The 19590-nt window shown below is 31.5% G+C and overlaps 1 protein-coding gene across 3 annotated transcripts in view; it reads right to left on the bottom strand.

Moving 5' to 3' along the window:
• Positions 1-19590, bottom strand: part of Scm (Polycomb protein Scm) — a 117393-nt gene that overhangs the window by 26541 nt on the left and 71262 nt on the right. For all 3 annotated transcript variants that reach the window (XM_067262618.1, XM_067262617.1, XM_067262619.1), the window contains exon 9: positions 10421-10621. In XM_067262618.1, the coding sequence (XP_067118719.1) occupies positions 10421-10621 (201 nt within the window). The remainder of the gene's footprint in view (positions 1-10420; positions 10622-19590) is intronic.

Raw genomic sequence — 19590 nt, forward strand, 5'->3', positions numbered from 1 at the left:
CACGTTGGATGGGTCTTTTCCATTGTGTAATATGTCGAAAAGAGTAGGGCATCTCCTGTAGACAATGTTGACAATATGTTTCCTTGCGATAGCAGTGTACAAAGATTTCAAGAGGGAGTTGAAAGTAAAAGGTATCCTCTCAATATTCATCTTCTGGTTATCACACTGTGTTACTGTTGAAATATTGAAATATTGGAAGGTGCCTGTGTCCATCTGTGGCATTCAGAGATTCTTTGTATAATATTGTTGTAACCATGTGCTTTGGCTATCCCTTCTATGTGGTTTAACTCTTCTGAGAGCCAGTTGCGTAGATGAATGTGAGAAGGCTCTTCTAAGGTCCAAAAGGCTGTCATCTTGTACTGGAAGGGATCACAAGAGCATATTGGTATGTAAGTGGATATATTACATGGTTTACGATATACCGACGTGTAAATATTAGATCCCTCAATTCTGATATCCAAGTCCAGGAAATGGACCTTGTTGTGGCTGTGTTGTTCTATCTCCAGGGACAGCCCATATGGATTGTCATTCATTTCATCGACAAATCGGGTCAGGTTCGATGTTGTCCTCCAAAAAATAATAATATCATCAACATATCTTTTGTATAGGATGATGTTGTGAAGGAAGCTCGGAAGGGTCCTACTCTCAAGTTGTCTGATAACCAATTCATACAAGTCCCTGGACAGCGGACTGCCCATGGGGACACCTCTAGTCTGTGTGTATATCACCCCATTGAATTGAAATACTGAATTGTAACATATTAAGTGGGCCAATTCCAGTATATGTTGGTGTAGTGCTGTACTGTCCACTCTTGTAAAGAGGAAGTCCCCGAGGGTGAAGAAACAGGGAGGTAGTTCAATCAAGGGGTACAAGGATTGAAAATCCAATAAATATATCTCCTCATTTTGAAAAGAATCAAACAATGTCTCAAGTAACTTATAACATTTAACGTAAACTTCTATTCTAATATAAACAAAAATAAACTTAATAATTTTCCAATGTATTTCAAATAACCAATCTTCAAAAAGATGAACCAACACATCTTTCAGTTCTTTATTAATCATCAATACCATCCCACATCTTTTATCAGATATTCTAGTAGCATTAATCTTGTAAAAATCATATGCATTGCTTACATCTGTCGGTAGCTTTCTTGAATCCAATTTACATAACCAGGTTTCCATCCAACATAAAATATGGAACCTTCTCACCATATTCAAATACTCCATTTCGTATTCCTGTTTCCATCTGTTTATGTTCCAGCTAAGAACTTTTAATTATACTGCTTACTCCTAAAAAAGAATCACTAACACAACCATACCCCTGGCAACCTTACAAAAGTTTTCAATTATCACCAATTTATCACCTTTGAAGTATGAAATTTTTTCCTCTTTTCTGGCCTGTCTTAAATTATCCATCTGTTCTTTCATCTTCTCCCTACATTCAACGGAAAGATCCTCCCTTATACGCACTGCCTTTCTCCAGTCAGAGACATCTGATTTATTTCAATTACTCTTCCAACTTTTCAATATTTCTCTTTTCGCTGCCAAAGAAATGCAGGTAACCAAAACCATCGAATTATTACTGGTATTTTTGTAAGTCTAACACAATCAAGAAGGACATTCGATAAACCGACAACTTCCCTAATTAGTTTTGATACTGTATTAAATAAATTTTCTCTATCATTCGTCTCCACATTAAATAATACAAAATTTATTTTCCTTAGATTACTTTCAAGTGTATTGACTCTTTTAGATAGACCAGTAATAGCCTGCATATTGTTACAGTCAATTCCACAGTTGTGAACAGACTCTAATTTATTCGTTCTTTCTGTCAATATATTAATCTTATCATTCATTTCCACAAAATTGTCTTTCACTAAATGCAATTCCGTCTCTATTTTTAATTCTACAGCATCCTTCATTTCGCTCAACATACCTCTTATCTCTTCTTAAAATAATTCTTGATCCAAATTCTTCTTAGTGTCTTTCACTTTAAAAGCACTTTTGGTGGAGCAAGAACGCAAATGTTTACCTGGAGGTGTTTTTGATAACATAACACTCCTCATAAAAACTTCTTCTTTTTCTTTGGCACTATCCCGATTTACAAACTCCTTTGATTTGACACACTTATCCATAATAAAGGCCAATTTTCAAGGCTTAGCCATGATAAGAGCAACTCCACATCAAAACATGCCAACAGCCATGGTGACAGCAACACCCCCTGGTTAATTATTTCATTAGCAAGTTGACAATAATTTTGGATTATTTATAAAGAAACACTGAAGAAATATATACACACACATATATATATATATCTTCATATATATACATACATATATATATGTCTTACTAGTTGATTGCCTGAAGTTCACTTACCTATTTCACTACATTTACAAAGAAAACATGTCATTTCCATTCATTTTGTTTTATTCTTTCCACCCTGTGGACACTAAGAGGAACTTTTTTTGTATCAAGCACATTGTGAGTTTGGCTAGGTCCATGATGGATTGACCAGATGGTGAGGGACAGAGCCTGATGTATCTAGAATAAATTGCCCCTGTGTAAAGTACTTAATTTTAGTATCTTAGGAAACCGACTATAATTGCGGTCGGTAAAACTTCCGTTAACCTAACGGGTACTTTACACGGATTCGAGATTAGTTTGCCAGGCCTGGGCTTTTAAGCGTGCACCGAAAAATTAGTAATAACAACGATAAATATCAAGTCAGATCAAAAGTTCAAATATATTTAATTAGCAACTAGAATGTACTACGTACAAATGTCAATAATTCAAACAAAATTTATTAACGAAAATCAACGAGTCAACCCGACAATAAACTTAGCTACTTAGCTTAACTTAATAGTAATTCCCCTTTGAAATTCGACAAATCAAATACTTAGCAACTATGAACAAAATCTCTTACTAATTAAACGTCTATCCGTCACCTCACTATACGAAGAAACTATTTCCTCAATCCTTTCGATATCGTCAAATCGTCAATCGAACTCCTCTTTAGCACCTTGGATCGTCCAATTATCAATCTGGACTTCTATCAGAAAATACTTCGCTTTCGAATCTACCTCGCTCTCACAGTCGCCTCGATTTGGAATTCACCTCTCCTTCTTCGGTTAACATACGGGTTTTATACTGTGAGGTGACGTCACACTTGAGCTGGGTTACTCCCCTTATTTACATACTTAGTTTGCTAACATTAATTTTCTTTTCTGGCAGCTTTAAGTTTCCGACAAAGCTTATAAACCGTTTACAAAGTATTTATCATAATTTTCTGGGATGTTTAAGACGGTTTACCAGTATTTCTCTACTAGTGATTGTGGGGACTCCCCCCTCCATTTTTTTTCTGCGGACCGGTTACTTCCGCCGGGCAGCGCAAGTGCGCAAGATGTTTCCTATGGCGCTTATTTCTCCGTGAGTTGTTTTATCTTCTTTTTTTCGTTACTAACAAGAGAGTGGTGGGAAACCTTCGTCCTAAATAAACATAAGCCCCAAACAAAAGATAATAAAACGGAAATATAATAATAAAATAAAAATAACGTTCGGACTCAGTTCCTTACACCTGAAAAATTGTTGGGTTTGTTTTTATCCCTCTGGATACATTTATAGATCCCTAGATTGGTAGACTGCCAGCTCCATCACTTGGCCATCCATCATTCATTTCTGTTCATTAGAAATTTTGTCGTGCATAATAAAACTATGAAAGTAAATATTTGTATTTTGTTAGACCACCATTTAACACCAGACTTATTATACCAAGACAAGGAGATACATAGATTAAAAGGAAAACAAACTCATATTTTCTCTCCCATGTATATATTTTATTGTAGAATGCATTACAAAGCAAATCCCTTGTCAGCCATTACATAAATGCTGAAGTCCAAAATTAAAACTGTAATAGATAACTTGTAATAAAATGAACACCATACATAAAATTTTCCAATTTTCCAGCATGAACAGTTTGTGTAACGAATATTTTTGGTTTATAAAATAATTTATTAGTTTTCGGTTTATTTTATAAACCAGAACATTTGTTACACAAACTGTTCAGGCTAAAAAATTTATGTATGATGTTCATTTTATTACAAGCCATTACATAGGATGACTTACAAAAAGGGGATGGACATCTATAAGTGGTACAGTATACAGTTCATTACAAATTAAAACAATAAAAAATACTGTATCACTTACAGATGTCCATCCCCTTTTTGTAATTCATCTTATTTAATGGCTGACGAGAGACTTGCTCTGAAATTCATTCCACAATAAATTGCATACATAGGAAGAAAACATGAGTTCATTTTCCTTTTAATCTATGTGCCTCCTTGCCTTGATATAATAAGTCTAATATTAAATGGTAATCTTAGAGCCAAAATACAAATGATATTGAACAATCAAACAAGAAGCAGTTTGAAAATATTATGAAAGTAAAATTTATTTAAAATGAAATAGAGTAAGGCCTAGGCCCATTATGAAATTGATAAATTAAAAAACCATAAAGTATAAAAAGCAGATAAATTTAGTTAATGATAATAAAATAATAAATAATACAATACAAATGTTTGGCAGAAACAGTTAAAACTCTCACTTTCTAATAACAACTGTTTATAACAGGCAGATATAAGTGGCACCATACATTAAAAATTATATATATGATATATCATCTTATTCAACAACAGTATGAATAAAATTAAATAAAAATTTATATTATTCAAAATACAGAACAAGATCATTAACCAAATATAAATTATAACATCTTTGATATTTATGGAACTACAATTTATTGTCTGCCATTAATTGACTTTATAGAAGATGTCTTTTTCTACTGTGATACTTTCTTCATAACGATTCGAAGAAAGATAATATCATTGTTTCTGGTTTGAGTGGCAATGACGAGGAAATAGTTAATAATGCTAACCGCTTTATTGAATTATTTAAAAGACAGAGCGGGGAGTCTATTCCTTTAGTTAATAGTTATCGAATATCGGAAACTCGACTTTTTTCGTTCAAACTCTGTAGTCAAGATGACAAAAGAGTTATCTTTAAAAATTTAAAGAAAATTCAGGCATCGCCATCATTCTTGTGCGTTAGAGTCTTTGACGATTTGTCATACAGATCGAGATTAAGGCGTAGAAAACTGTTGCCTTTTTTTGCAAAAGCAAAATCTTTGAAAAAAAAGTATTTCTGAAAGCCGACTGCCTGACTGTCAATGGTGACAAATTTACTTTTAATTTGGATACGAATGAACTACAGAAGATCGATACTTTTTTAGACAAACCCAGCCAAAAAGGTTAAGTGGAACAACTGCTAATGAGACAAATAAAACTTTGGAAATGAAGATATTGTCTTGGAATTGCCAAGGAACGCTGGACTTATCAGTGAATGACCAAGAGTTCATTTATTTATTGCAAAATTATGATTTAGTTGCTTTAACTGAGACATGGTTAACTAAGTATTTCAAACCGGTTCTCTCTATGTTGAACCCAGATTTGTTTCTATACGAACAACTTGCTAAAAAACCAATTGGTCCCAGTCGTCCTTATGGCGGTCTTATTCTTGCAGTTTCCCAGAAATTCGGCTCCTCGGAAATGTTGTTTAACTCCGATAATCTTATGGTGATTAAATTAAATTATGGAACATTTTTTTGTTCACTTAGTCAAAGCTTGATTATTGTTCTCATTTATATGAGAATAGATCTTTATGATTTTCTGTTAAAAGAAATGGAAGACTTGTTGATGAATTTCCCTGACGACGATATAGTTATTTTAGGTGACACGAATGCCAGAATAGGCAAGGAACTAGATAATTTTTATGCTGGGAGTAATATTAATGTCCTAAATTCCCGAAGATCTAATGACTTAACATTGAACCAAAGAGGAAAAAGCTTTTTACAACTGATTAAGTCACACGGATTATATATTTTAAATGGTCGATGTGCCTCAGACAATCCGGCTAAATTCACTTTTCTTTCAACAGTTGGTCTATCTGTTATAGATCTAATAACATTAAATGTTTATTTACTAGATAGATTATTGGAATTTTAGAGTTCTTGAGATTTTCAATTCTGATCACTTTCCAATCTCAATTTCATTTGAATTTACGACGAATAGCATACGGGCTCTGAAACTCCCAAAAATTTGTTACTTATGGAAACAAGGTAGATTGGATGACTATTTATCTTTGGCTCACTGTATACCTCGATTAAAACAACTTTTTTGCTGGATGCGCAGAGTTACTATGATGAACTACTAAACATTTTGTTGACTTCGGCTTTATGATGTGGGATGGTCAAGAAGAACATTTCTTTATCATCATTTGAGAAACAATGGTTTGATCCACAGTGTCTACGTTTAAAGAAATCCAAGAACCGAATACTACGAATGTTTCGAAGATACAAAAGTAGAAACCTCTTGGACGAATATTGTAAATTAAATAAAAGCTACAAGTCACTACGTAAGGCGAAGAAAAAGATCTTTTTGGCTAAAATAAATTCACTATTATTGAAGACAAAAAATACTAGAGATTTTTGGTCACTAGTCAATAAGTTCCAAATTAAGAAACAGTCTGAAAATGCTATATCTCCCTCAGATTGGTTAAACTATTTACAAGAGTATTTCGCTGGACCAGATACAGTAATTTATATCGATGTAAGTCTTAATAATACTGTACCTCTTTTGGATGACTTTATTACCCTGAGCGAATTAGAAGTTGTAATCAGAAAACTAAGATCATCTAAGGCCCCAGGTCCTGATAATATAAGGAATGAAATGATAAAATGCCTTTCTACAGAAATACTATTGGATATATTGGATATGTTTAATTCCTTTTGGTCTAGGCACTCCTTTCCACTATCTTGGAAACAAATTGCTTTGAGAATGATATATAAGAAGAGGATGTAGGCAGACGCCAACTAATTATAGACCAATCGCTTTAATTAATGTATTTAGAAAGGTCTTTTCAACTATTGTTGCAAATCGGCTCCGGATTTGGATGAACGAATTTAATATTGTTACACCTGTTCAAGGAGCATTTGTTAAAAATAGAGGTGTTGAATATAATTTGTTTATTTTGACTGGTCTTATTCAAATATCACTATTGAGGAAACGAGGGAAATTATATACTGCATTTATTGACCTCAAGAAAACTTTTGACACAGTTGATCATGATTTGTTATGGTATAAGCTTAGAAGCATTGGTCTTTCTTCGTTTTTTGTCAACTTACTTAAGAGTCTCTTCTCCAATACTAGATATTTTATAGAAACTTTTTCATTAAGCACTGATTATGTTGAGTCCAAGAGGGCTACCTCAAGGAGAACCACTGAGTCCTATTCTTTTTGTTTTGTTTTTGAACGATCTCCCTGGGCTTCTGAGAGGTAAAAGTTCTATGATACCTTTATCTTCTCGTGTTGAAATTAACTGTCTTCTTTATGCTGATGATATCCTTCTCTTGGCTAATTCGGCTTCTTCGCTTAGAGAAAGACTTAATCTTACTTGGAAATACTGTGAAGATAATCGATTGGCAATTAATTTGGAAAAGACGAAGCTTATGATCTTTCGTAGAGGTGGAAAACTTAAAAAAACAGATAGTTTTAGTTTAGAAAACCATAGATTTGAAATTGTGTCTAACTTTAAATATCTGGGTATTTATTTTTCTTCACACGGTACATTCTCCTATCATTTAAAGAAGGTGTTACCTGCTGCAAGATCTAGGATCTCCAATCTCGTCACGTTACTTATTAAAATCAAAGCGTCTTCATTAAACAACTACTTTAAACTATTTGATTCTTTGATTGGACCAAGTATGTTTTATGCTTTCCCGGTTTGGGGCGGTCTTTTAGTGGACAAGTTTGAAACGATACAGTTATTCTACTTTAAGCGGGTGTTCCATATTAACAGATCTGTCTCAGGGTCTGCATTGAGAATGGAATTGGGAAGACCTCCCCTCGCAATTGGATTGATGATAAAATTGTTTAATTTTGGAGGAAACTAGTTGACCTACCAGAAGACGATTATCGAAAATTGACATATACAAGACTTTCAAAGATGGATGGTAATTCTTTTTTGAAGCCATGGCCAGCTATCGCTAAAAAATTATTAAATAATATAGGATTGTCATATAGCTATATGTGTTTAAGTGAGAGTCTGTTCTTTCTGGACTGTGATCGACAATTGAGAGACCTGTATTGGTTTAGGGATGTTCAATATTTGACTGAAAGAGGTTGGAACAGTGAAATCTTCCTTAATGGAATGTGGAGTCCAATGCCTTATTTATTGTCTGATTTGAGTTATAAACTAAAGTCATTTGGTGCACAGTTTACACTAAATAGGTTCTCCATAAACCTAAATGGCAAATCAATTAATATCTTGGACAACTCAGAGTGTTTTTTTTTTGTGGATCAGTAGTGATGGATATGAGAAAACACCTTCTCGATTCTCGTAATTTCTTTTTGGATACCCGAGCTGCTACTCTGCCATCTGATTTTTGTTATCAAATTATACTCGGTGATAATTTTTCCAAGCTAACATTGTATAAATTATACAATTTCTTTGTTCATGTAGCTACCTTAAAACAATAATGTTCTTTTAACCCCCTTTGTAATAACAAAAGTTATATCAAATAATAAAGATTGATTGATTGATTAAAAAAAAAAAAAAATTGATATTTAGATAATCGATGGTTGGATAATTAGAGTTAGATGTCAGTCTACTGCTCTGGAAAACAGGAACTGAATCCTGGTGAGCAACCCCATGAATTTTTTGTGGATGATATATCTATACTGGATAGTCAGGCCACGTCTGTTTGTTCATCTGTCTGTCCTTACTGTAAAATTTGCTGAACTCATAATGATCATTGGAAAAAACCTTCTGTGCCCACAGAGCAGAGTCAAAAATGAAAAGAAAAAATAAGGAGATATTAAGATTATATATATATATATGTTTAGTGTTAATGAAACTTTTGAAAATAGTTTAAACTATATACAAACTAAATTCAAGACATGTAGTTAAAATACTGTATATTTTGCCTTATAAGAAGCACCTAAAATTTATCTGAAAATTCAGATGCAGCCTATAAGCCAAATATGTCTTATACTGTAAATATTTTTCCCTCCAAAAAAATTAACATGAAAAGTGTGCTGTATCCAATACAACAGCACATCTTATAAGACAAAAAATGTAATAATATTTAATAATTATAATTATGAAGATTGGAATCATACATTTAAAGCACATATTTTGTACATAAATAACAAAGTAAACCTTGCTATAGATAATTTATTAAACTTATATTCTAATTTAAAAACCTCCAACTTATCTATTCTTATGAAATTATATAACTCAGTCATTAATCCAATCATATATTACACATCACCAATCTGGGGTCTCAAGTATTTATATAAATTAGAATCTTTCCATATTTACTTTCTCTGCAAATTACTCCAACCAGAAAGGACTGTCCCAGGTTAAGCAATTTGCCATGAATCCAACTGTATTTATTCTTATCCATTGTTTTTAAAATGAATCATGAAATTTTACTATCATTTAAAATTCAAATGTGACGGCAATATTATCTTTCTACATCAGGAATTAATCAAGTGTAGTAAAAATCAACCACAATACACCTCTTGCAATCCAAACTAAAAAATATACTAAATTCTTTTGGAATATTAGACTTATTATTCAAAGATAATATTCAAGATTGGAAGTTTGGATATAATATGATAATGGAATCAGCTATCACACATTCTATAAATATGGATCAAAAATAGTTTAAATCAAAATACTTATCATCCTTGGTATTTAAAAATATTACAAATACCTTCTTCATAACCTTACATGACAAAACCAATTAACTTCAATGTAAAAAGGTTAATTTCATAATTACGTTTAAATAAATACTCTTTATATATTAATAACATTTATATTGACTATCAAACAATCAATGCCCATGGTGCAAAACGAATGACTTTTCAATTGTCCACTTATTTCAAAAATGTCAAAGACTTTCAATGCACGTGAAGCTTTCAACATCTCTCAAATAATCCAAAACGATGCATCTCAAGATTATAGAAATACTCTAAATAATCTGAACAAAAAAAATCTCTACATTCTGTATAACTTTTTCATTAAAATTACAAAAATGTTGTAAATCTATGCCAGTAAACTAAATATTACCAACTTTGTATATCTTGGCTATTATTGTATAATAATATATTATTGTGACTATCAAATTGTTCAATACTAATATTCTATTTATTGTACAAATAATATAAAAATTTATAATATCATTTGTATAACCCCCTGCAATAGGGACAATTCCATTTTTGCTAATAAAAGATTATTATTATTATTATTATAACAACAAACAAATTACGTTTTATAAATAAAATGTAATAGTTATTACATACCTGTAATAATAACTTTTCCATCCCCTTGTTTTAACAGATTAAAAACACTTTTCTCACTATTCGCACAATCGATGCATGCTTGTACTGCCTCTCTTAATACACGGTTCATGGATCCAGGTCCAAACTGAATCGGTAACTGGGATACTTTACGAGAATTCAAATAAGGGCCACATGTGCAACCATGATTTACAAACACACAAACTATAAAATAACAGATTTAATTATTTTTTCACATAAAAAATTTATATTAAAAGTTGAACATTTATTTTAATTAACCATCAAATAGATACATATTTAAACTAAAAAATAAAAATTAATTATACATGACAAAGACTTTATATGGGGTTTTGAAACATATTTTAGTTCATCTTCAGTAGAAAATAAATGTTGCAAAATCTTCATAGTATTAATAAAATAACAATTTTTAATTGTTATTTTACAATAATTAGAAGGCGTCTACCAATGGGCAAAACTGAAATATACTTTCAGTATGTTTTATAAAAAATTTGGATATTATTGGAGCTGATTCACAAATCCTTATAGTAAAACTTTATGTATGCTTAAGAAGCTTTGTGGGTTAGCAACACAAACACTTAATGCTGTCATGCTAGCAAATACAATCTTATTTGAGAAAACTTTTTAATGTACTCTACATCAGGTTCTTGCAATAAAGCAGATGCTCTACAGTTAGTTACTTTCAATAATTATTTTCACTTAAATAACCAACTGTACCTTCAGAAGCAAAGGTGTCCTAAAAGGAGGCCATTCGCTGCCACTTTAGCAGAAATTGTAATGAAGAAATTGAGCACAGGATATTCTTTGCTGTACTTAGCATCCATTGTCCCTTGATGTATTTTATGTTATGTCGAAGATATACATTTACCTTGAAATTAGAAACCTTTCTTGACAAACTGAATTCTGCTTTTCCTTTGATCAAAATTTCACTTTGGAGGAATCAATTAATAGTGCTATGCTATTGCTTTCCTAAATCTAAACATTGGTAGAACAACTTTTGGTTTAAGCTTTAGGTCCATCAAAAATTTAACGTGTTACCACCTATCATTATCCCACCAGATTTGTTTCAATCTCCCTCTTACAAAAATACAGACATCTGTTCTTCAATCTGTAGGCCTTATTTAATACCATCTTCTAGTTTAATCTCTGTTGAACTAAAACACATTCTCTTAACCCTTTATTCCATGAATTTTTTCAGGGTACCGAAAAAATTCTAAACTTGCTTTTTTACAACATATGAATGTTAAATTCACTACATTTTAATGAAACTTTAAAATTCTCCCCTAGAGTTCCCCTTTAAACGTTGCCTGGAAGCAACTTCATGCAATAATGTATTTGACTATATGAAACATGAACACATATTCAAAACACTATTGTATATTTTTGAAAGTTTATTATGTGTAACTTTACAATGTTTTTTTTTTTAACATATTTAATTTACAGATTTTAGTAGTCTTACTAGTTAATAAAATAAAACACTTACTGGAATATAAACAGAATGAAAACAAAACACCTTGGTATTTCCAGCAAACAAGTAAAATTTAATAAAATAAAAACGTTTTCGACTATTTTTAATAGTCCTCTTCAGTTACTCTTTAAATTGAAAATGGAACACTTCTTTAAACAGAATTAGAACACAAAATAGAATGCCAGCAAAAACATCATTTAAATTTAAAAAAATAAAATAAAAATAACATGAAATAAAAGTAACATAAAAATAGTACAAATTAAACAGTAAAATAAAACAAAGTATTAATATAATTAATTGTAGTAAAAAGATTTCCATGCACTAGAAAGACTATCAGCATCTCTATGGTTGATGCAACCTTTGGTATTATGCGCCTTGTAAATCTCGAGTTTTTCAATGTATTTAATAAAATGTTTGTTAGTGGCAGTCTTAATTATGGAAGTTTTATCCCAATAAATATTGATATCTTGTTCTTTTGCAAAGGCTGCCAGTACAGTACTGTCCAAGTGTTTAGTAATTGAATATTTATGCTCCTGCAACCTCTGTTTTAAAGACCTCATGGTAGCACCAACATAAACTAACTCTGAATTAAAACGGCAGTCAGTTAATGGGATTGAATATACTCCTGATGTGTTGTTTCGATTTAGTTTCAACTTAATCGAACACCAAGAACACCGAGAATCTTCGCCTTTGGCAAAACCCATAAACCTAACTGTCAGATACGACCTGTTATAGAAAAATGTGGCTCCCCTACGTTTGAACTTGAGAAACAACTTGTTAGATTTATCCAGCCACGACTTCAAGATCACCCGTATACTATTAATAACTCTATTCAACTGGTGGATATGCTCAGAAATATTAGCCTAGAAGACAATGAATTTATGACCGTAATGGATTTTAAAGCATTATTTCCATCTATAAAATTACCACCTTGTTTTTGCGAGATAAGAGATTTCCTTTTTACGAATGTTAATAATGCTACAAAATTTCATGAACACATATTAGAACTCGCACACCTAATTTGTTATACTTCGTTTTTTGCATTTGAAGGCAACACATATTTACAACAACGAGGAGTTCCAATGGGGAGCCCAATATCCCCAGTTTTATGTGAACTAGTATTACGACGTTTAGAAAATAAAGTACTGCCTATCTTCAACAACGACATAATTTTATATGCAAGATATGTGGATGATGTGTTCATCATTTGGAGGAATATTAATAACGCTAGCGAGTTCCTTAACAAAATGAACAACAACCCATATGGTTTGATGCTATCATTGGAACAAAAAAGTGACCTGAATGTAAACTTCCTGGATCTATCCATCACTTGTAAATTTGGTGAAATATGGACGAACATTTATCGAAAGCCTAGCTATCTTCCTATTATTATTCCAAAGAATTCTTTCGATCCCAGCAACTTTAAACATGCAGCCTTTAGATCTTGGATAAAACGGGCCTATACCCACTGTACAAGTATTTATGACACATATAGAGAGCTAAATTACATACGCACAATAGCTGTACAACAAGGATATCATTTACGGGAGATTAACGCTCTTATTGATAAATTTTGTAATCCAACAAATAAACATCCTACTACCACCAGCCAAGACCGAAAGGTAGTTCTCAACTATATTCCTTTCCTACATTCCATCTTTAAGAAAATAGCTCGCAAGAACAATGTTAAAATGATCTATCGACGTAATCCTACGATTTACAGAATTCTACGGAATGATAAGTTGAAACTAAATCGAAACAACACATCAGGAGTATATTCAATCCCATTAACTGACTGCCGTTTTAATTCAGAGTTAGTTTATGTTGGTGCTACCATGAGGTCTTTAAAACAGAGGTTGCAGGAGCATAAATATTCAATTACTAAACACTTGGACAGTACTGTACTGGCAGCCTTTGCAAAAGAACAAGATATCAATATTTATTGGGATAAAACTTCCATAATTAAGACTGCCACTAACAAACATTTTATTAAATACATTGAAAAACTCGAGATTTACAAGGCGCATAATACCAAAGGTTGCATCAACCATAGAGATGCTGATAGTCTTTCTAGTGCATGGAAATCTTTTTACTACAATTAATTATATTAATACTTTGTTTTATTTTACTGTTTAATTTGTACTATTTTTATGTTACTTTTATTTCATGTTATTTTTATTTTATTTTTTTAAATTTAAATGATGTTTTTGCTGGCATTCTATTTTGTGTTCTAATTCTGTTTAAAGAAGTGTTCCATTTTCAATTTAAAGAGTAACTGAAGAGGACTATTAAAAATAGTCGAAAACGTTTTTATTTTATTAAATTTTACTTGTTTGCTGGAAATACCAAGGTGTTTTGTTTTCAGTCTTACTAGTTGTTATGGAACTTGTAAAAGCAGTTATTTGAAGGAATAAAACACAAATAACATTTGCATTTTTTACACCATATTTTGAAGTATCTTTGCAGCCTGGATTTTTACACCTACCTTGCCTTACTGTTGAAATTTGGCCAATGGCTTACTTAGTCTCTTCAGACACCTATACTGGAAATAAATGGGGTTGCATGACCTCTTTTTTTTTTTTTTTTTTTTGCTTTGTACTCATCATCAGTGAAAATGGCATCAGAATTACTAGGATGTTTATGTTTTCGCAATAGTTCTGTTTTTTTCTTTTTGCATAAACACTGGGCAATGTTGGCTTTGAATACACAGCTTTAATCTTCTTTTGATATCCACAAAGAATCACAATCATCTGTGTAGAGCAGGGGTGGCCAACCCCGCGCCTGCGGGCACAAGTGCACCTGTAAGTGATTTATTATGCGCCCATGACATGATTCCCAATAAATTAAAATAATTTTTTTATTTTATTTCCAATCAATTTCATGATCCAGCTTTTAAGCAGAATTTTCTTGAAATTTCTTATTAATTGAAATTTTCAAGTAATTATTTATTGACATATTAAATAACTCTATATAGATGAAAATTTGAATTATAGTTTAAGAGTAGCAGTATCAAATTACTCTCCTGATTTCGAAAAATTATGTCACGAAATACAGTCTCAACCTTCTCATTAATTTTTCATGTATTATGTAATAAATGTCATTCAATAAAATTGTTATTACACATTTTTATTATTGTTTTAACCTATAAAATAAAACCAAAAAGAATCAAAATTAAAAATGACAAAAAAAAATTAAAGTATAATTAAGAATTAAAAAAAATTAAAAATAACTTTAACAGTAAACATATATGATGTTTTGAGTTCTAGACGAAATAAACACAGAATTTAACAGGTAAAACAAATTTATTTGGAGCTCTAGTACAGTGTGTGTCAGCAGTACCATGCATGTGGTCAGAATAGCTGACCGGGAGACATAGGGAAAAATCTAGGGGAACGGCAAGATGTTGCCAGGTTGGCCACAATGTCATTACATATTGTTGCACCCGCAACGTTCATGAAAATTTTTAATTGTGCCCTTGCTTCCAAAAAGGTTGGCCATCGCTGGTATAGAGTAATGAAGTCTGAACAATAGCCATATCAATAAAATGAAAAAACAATCTATAGTACCTTTTTTGATCAAATGCTAATTCAATAGTACTAATAATTCATCCAACAGGTCTACGCTACCCATGAATTTATTATACAGCAGTATGACAGAGGGGCATTTAACTTCAATATATTCTTTGTTATATCTATACCAGCAAGTAACAGTACAGTAGAATAAGCCCCTGAGGATGTCTTAGAAGAGTAACAGCTCTGTTATCATGCAACTTTACTGCGTATAATTTTGATTATTCACTTTGGCTCTTTTTTCCTAAAGTGTTCCCCTTTTTTTCATCTCTTTATCAGAGAGCATTTTACAGCCTGCAAGTCTGTTAGGTCTTACAGTATCCAAATTTATCCAAACAGTAAATGCCAATTTTTGCCATATGTAACAGCAAGTCAATTCCATTAAACCAGTTATCAAAATACAGCTTGTGATTTAGATTTCTTGGAATTACCTGGACTAATCTTATCACAATAATTCTGCAGACTTCTACATCAGGCAGAGATGCATCATGTGTTTCAGGGCCAACATACACTTCGAAAATGTAAACTAAACTGCACACATCTGAGAGAACAAAATATTTGTAACACCTTTTTTTTGGTTTTCTTTGGAATTATATTCCTTCAGACTACTTTTTCCCTTGAAAGGTACTATCTGATTATCGACAGACATTTTTTCACCTTTTGGCAACTCTGCAAATTTCGAACATTATTTTATTATAATAGGTCTAAGTTTTTACAGATTGTCAAAATCAGGTGACTTCCTCATTGGTTGTTTAGTATTATCACTAAGGTGTAAATTGCTTTTAATTACCTCTCATCTGTTTAGTCCCATAACATCAGCCACCTGCAAGATGCATGAACTTGAAGCCCAAAACATTTTTGTTTTGGGTAATTTAAAAATGGACATATACAGTGCAATTCTGATAAATTGTTCTATATCCTCTTTGCAGACAGCTACAGGTTTGTTAGGATTAGTTTGAACTGAATACAATATAGTTTGTTCAACTATTGTGTTCAAAAGATCACCATTGAACATTGACTGGAAATACTCAAATGGACTTTTTATTGATTTCACTTGAGGCAAAATTCCCTTCCAGTGTGGTTAACTACAGACAATTTTACTTTTTCTAGCATTCCAAATGAAGGTTTTTGTTTTCCTTTTATTCTTGGGAGCAGAAGCACTGGATCTAGATGGCCCATTAAACCTCTAATCAGTATCTTCCACTTCACTCTAAAAATACATAATTAATTGATTTGTAGCATTTGTTACCCAGTTATAACAACTAAATGTAATAAAATTAGCCACTTCACATTTTCGAAAAATTTGAATCAGAATGCAGTAGAGCTTGTCAAAGAGCAGGCTGACTAATTTCTGCAAAAATAAAGTCCTCATTGTCCAATTCACTGTCTTCAGAAACATCACCAGAAGCTACTCTAACCTAAAAAGCTCTACTTTGTTTTCTACACTAAAATGTGGTCACATCCATTCCGTTGTTGCACGACATTGCTCTGAAGCAATGTTTAATTATAATGCAAATATTTTTAATATACCCCTTATTTAAAACCTAAAAACTAAAATTAAATTAAATAATGACAAATACAAAGTAAAAGAAGATTTAATCTAGATAACTTGAAAATGTATTTAAAAAATCGAAATTTCACACGCGTCTTCACTAATAATGAAAAGTGAGAGTGAGTATACTTTGGACTTTCCTAACAAATAAGAGACAAGTGACTATTTCTTCAAATACTATTGGTAAAATAAAACAAAGCTTTCAAAGCACATCAGGCAGATAAAAGAAGTAATGGTGCGTATTGCCTGTTTATCACAAATATTTTTCTAAATATTGCCCAAAAGCAACACTATATAGTAAAGGGTTAACAGTGTTTAAAGCTATGTATTAAACACTATTAACCCTTTTATATGAATATTAATTCCATCAATAAATTCAATTTTCTTAATAATATTCTGTATTTTCAGTTTCTAAGAGCACTAGGCCACTGCTAAAATTTACTAACATTCAATTCCTTTTATAGGTAATATTTCTTTAAAATTATCTTGGTTGCTTTGGAAGTTTATGTTTTACCCATCCAATCCTAACTGTCTCTACATAGGTTAACTACTAATAATAGGGATCTGATATCTATGATGAAGAAATATGGTGTTTATGAAGTTCCCTACATAATTTAGCTTTGACTAGTTTCATCTCCTATATCAACACAATATCTAGAATGCTTGCAATGTGTAGATCAGAACATCAAAAGAACATTTTCTTGCAAAATCTATGATAAAATTAGCTAAATCTGTATTAGTTATTACTTTTGAACCTGTTAGGGCAGATATTCAATTAGTGCATCCCTGCTCTAACCTAACTTTAGTTTATGTATGGAAAACAATACATATTGTAACTTCCAATCCATGTAGCCAATTTATTCTAAGCCTGCTAGAGCAATGGATTTCACTGGTTAAAATGTTGAAGTAGACATTTCTTTTCCCAATGTATATTTTTATTTTATTGGATTAAGTTGGATTTTATTTTTATTTTAGTTGTTACTACCCCTATCTTTTATTTAAAACATCGGTTTAATTCAAAACATTCACTAGTTTAGTTTTAAATCTATATTCCATTCTATTGTCTGATGACAATAAGTTATTTTATCAAAACTGCTTTCACCTATTTTGTAATTTTTGAATTTTATTTATTAAGTAACACTACTAGATAGTTGGTTTTATGTTTTCTTTAAAATTTACTCAAATTAAGTCTTATAAATATATTGGTAATTTAATGTTTTGTGTTAATTTTTGCACTACTTGATATATCTTATATAGTGGGTGATTGGTTAACGAACAGTTCAGACTACGAACAAATTGGATAACAAACATTTTTGCAAAAGATTTTTATGTTTGGACAACGAACATTTCACAGACCAAACACAAGAAAAAGCAATGTAAAATAATGAACACTGATTGGTCTTCCCTGGTCTTCAGGCAACAATTCAAAATTTTTCAAAGTGCAGGAAACATTGACATTAATGCTCAACCTGGTATATACTGATTGGATAGATAGTATTCCTCCAAACTTTGAAACTTTCTCTTGTAATTCCAGCCTTTTACTTTTCTGATAGAAACAACTTTTTATAGTATTCACAAGACTGTCGAGCCAGCACTTGTTAAGTTTTGCATCAATTTTTATTTTCAAAAGATGAGAGTATAATAGCAAAGGTAGAGAGTGGCAGAAGATGTCTGATGTTGCTGGGCAGTATGGCTTGAACAGATCCAGAGTAGGCTGCAGTTCAATCTTATCTAAAAACGATACCGTATAATCAAGAAGACTCTAGCAGCCAAAGGAGTAACAAAAATCACATCTGAGAAATAAAGAACATTGAAGAGCTCATAATGGAACCTGAAACAGATCTGACGACAGAACACCAAGAAACTCAGCGAAATATGTTTTCTTCTGAAAAAGAGGATTAATACTGATATTTGCTATTAAAGATCTTTTAAAGAAGTGAGAGGATGTCAGAACAGTGGTCTTAGAATGGCATCCAAACCACGTTGAAGTTAATAGGCTTGGGAATCTCTACAATTACAATGCTATTAATTATGTCTGAAAAATCCTGAAGAAGAGAAAAAAGCAATCGACATTAGACAGATTCATTAACCCCACAAATGGAAAAAACACAACTAATAAAAATGCAAGAGTGTGTATATATGTATTTTTATTATTACATATAAATAAATGTAGTATATATTTTTTTATTTTTTGGAGTTTCCAGAACAAATTAATCAAATTCCCATAAAAACCTATGGTAAATCAATAATCGGTTAATAAACAATTCGGATAGCGAACAAAGTCTTGGAATGGATTGAGTTCGTTAACCAATCACCCACTGTTTATGTACAGTACAGTACAAGAATGAATTGCCTATGTAAAGTGTCTGTCATAATCAAAATTATTTTCAATTTCCCTGAATGTTAAAGATAAAGGAATTGCTTCTATTAATTACCATTGATTATGAATTGTCATAAAAGATAAAAATATATTTCTCTGAATGATACATAAACGAATATAAAAATTTTATCTTAATTATACAATAATTAAGGATAAATTCAAAAACAGAGAAAAGAAAGATTTTCA

Source organism: Centruroides vittatus, unplaced genomic scaffold (genome assembly GCF_030686945.1).
Source record: "Centruroides vittatus isolate TY-2023 unplaced genomic scaffold, ASM3068694v2 contig_150, whole genome shotgun sequence".
In the NCBI taxonomy this organism is placed as follows: Eukaryota; Metazoa; Arthropoda; class Arachnida; order Scorpiones; family Buthidae; genus Centruroides; species Centruroides vittatus.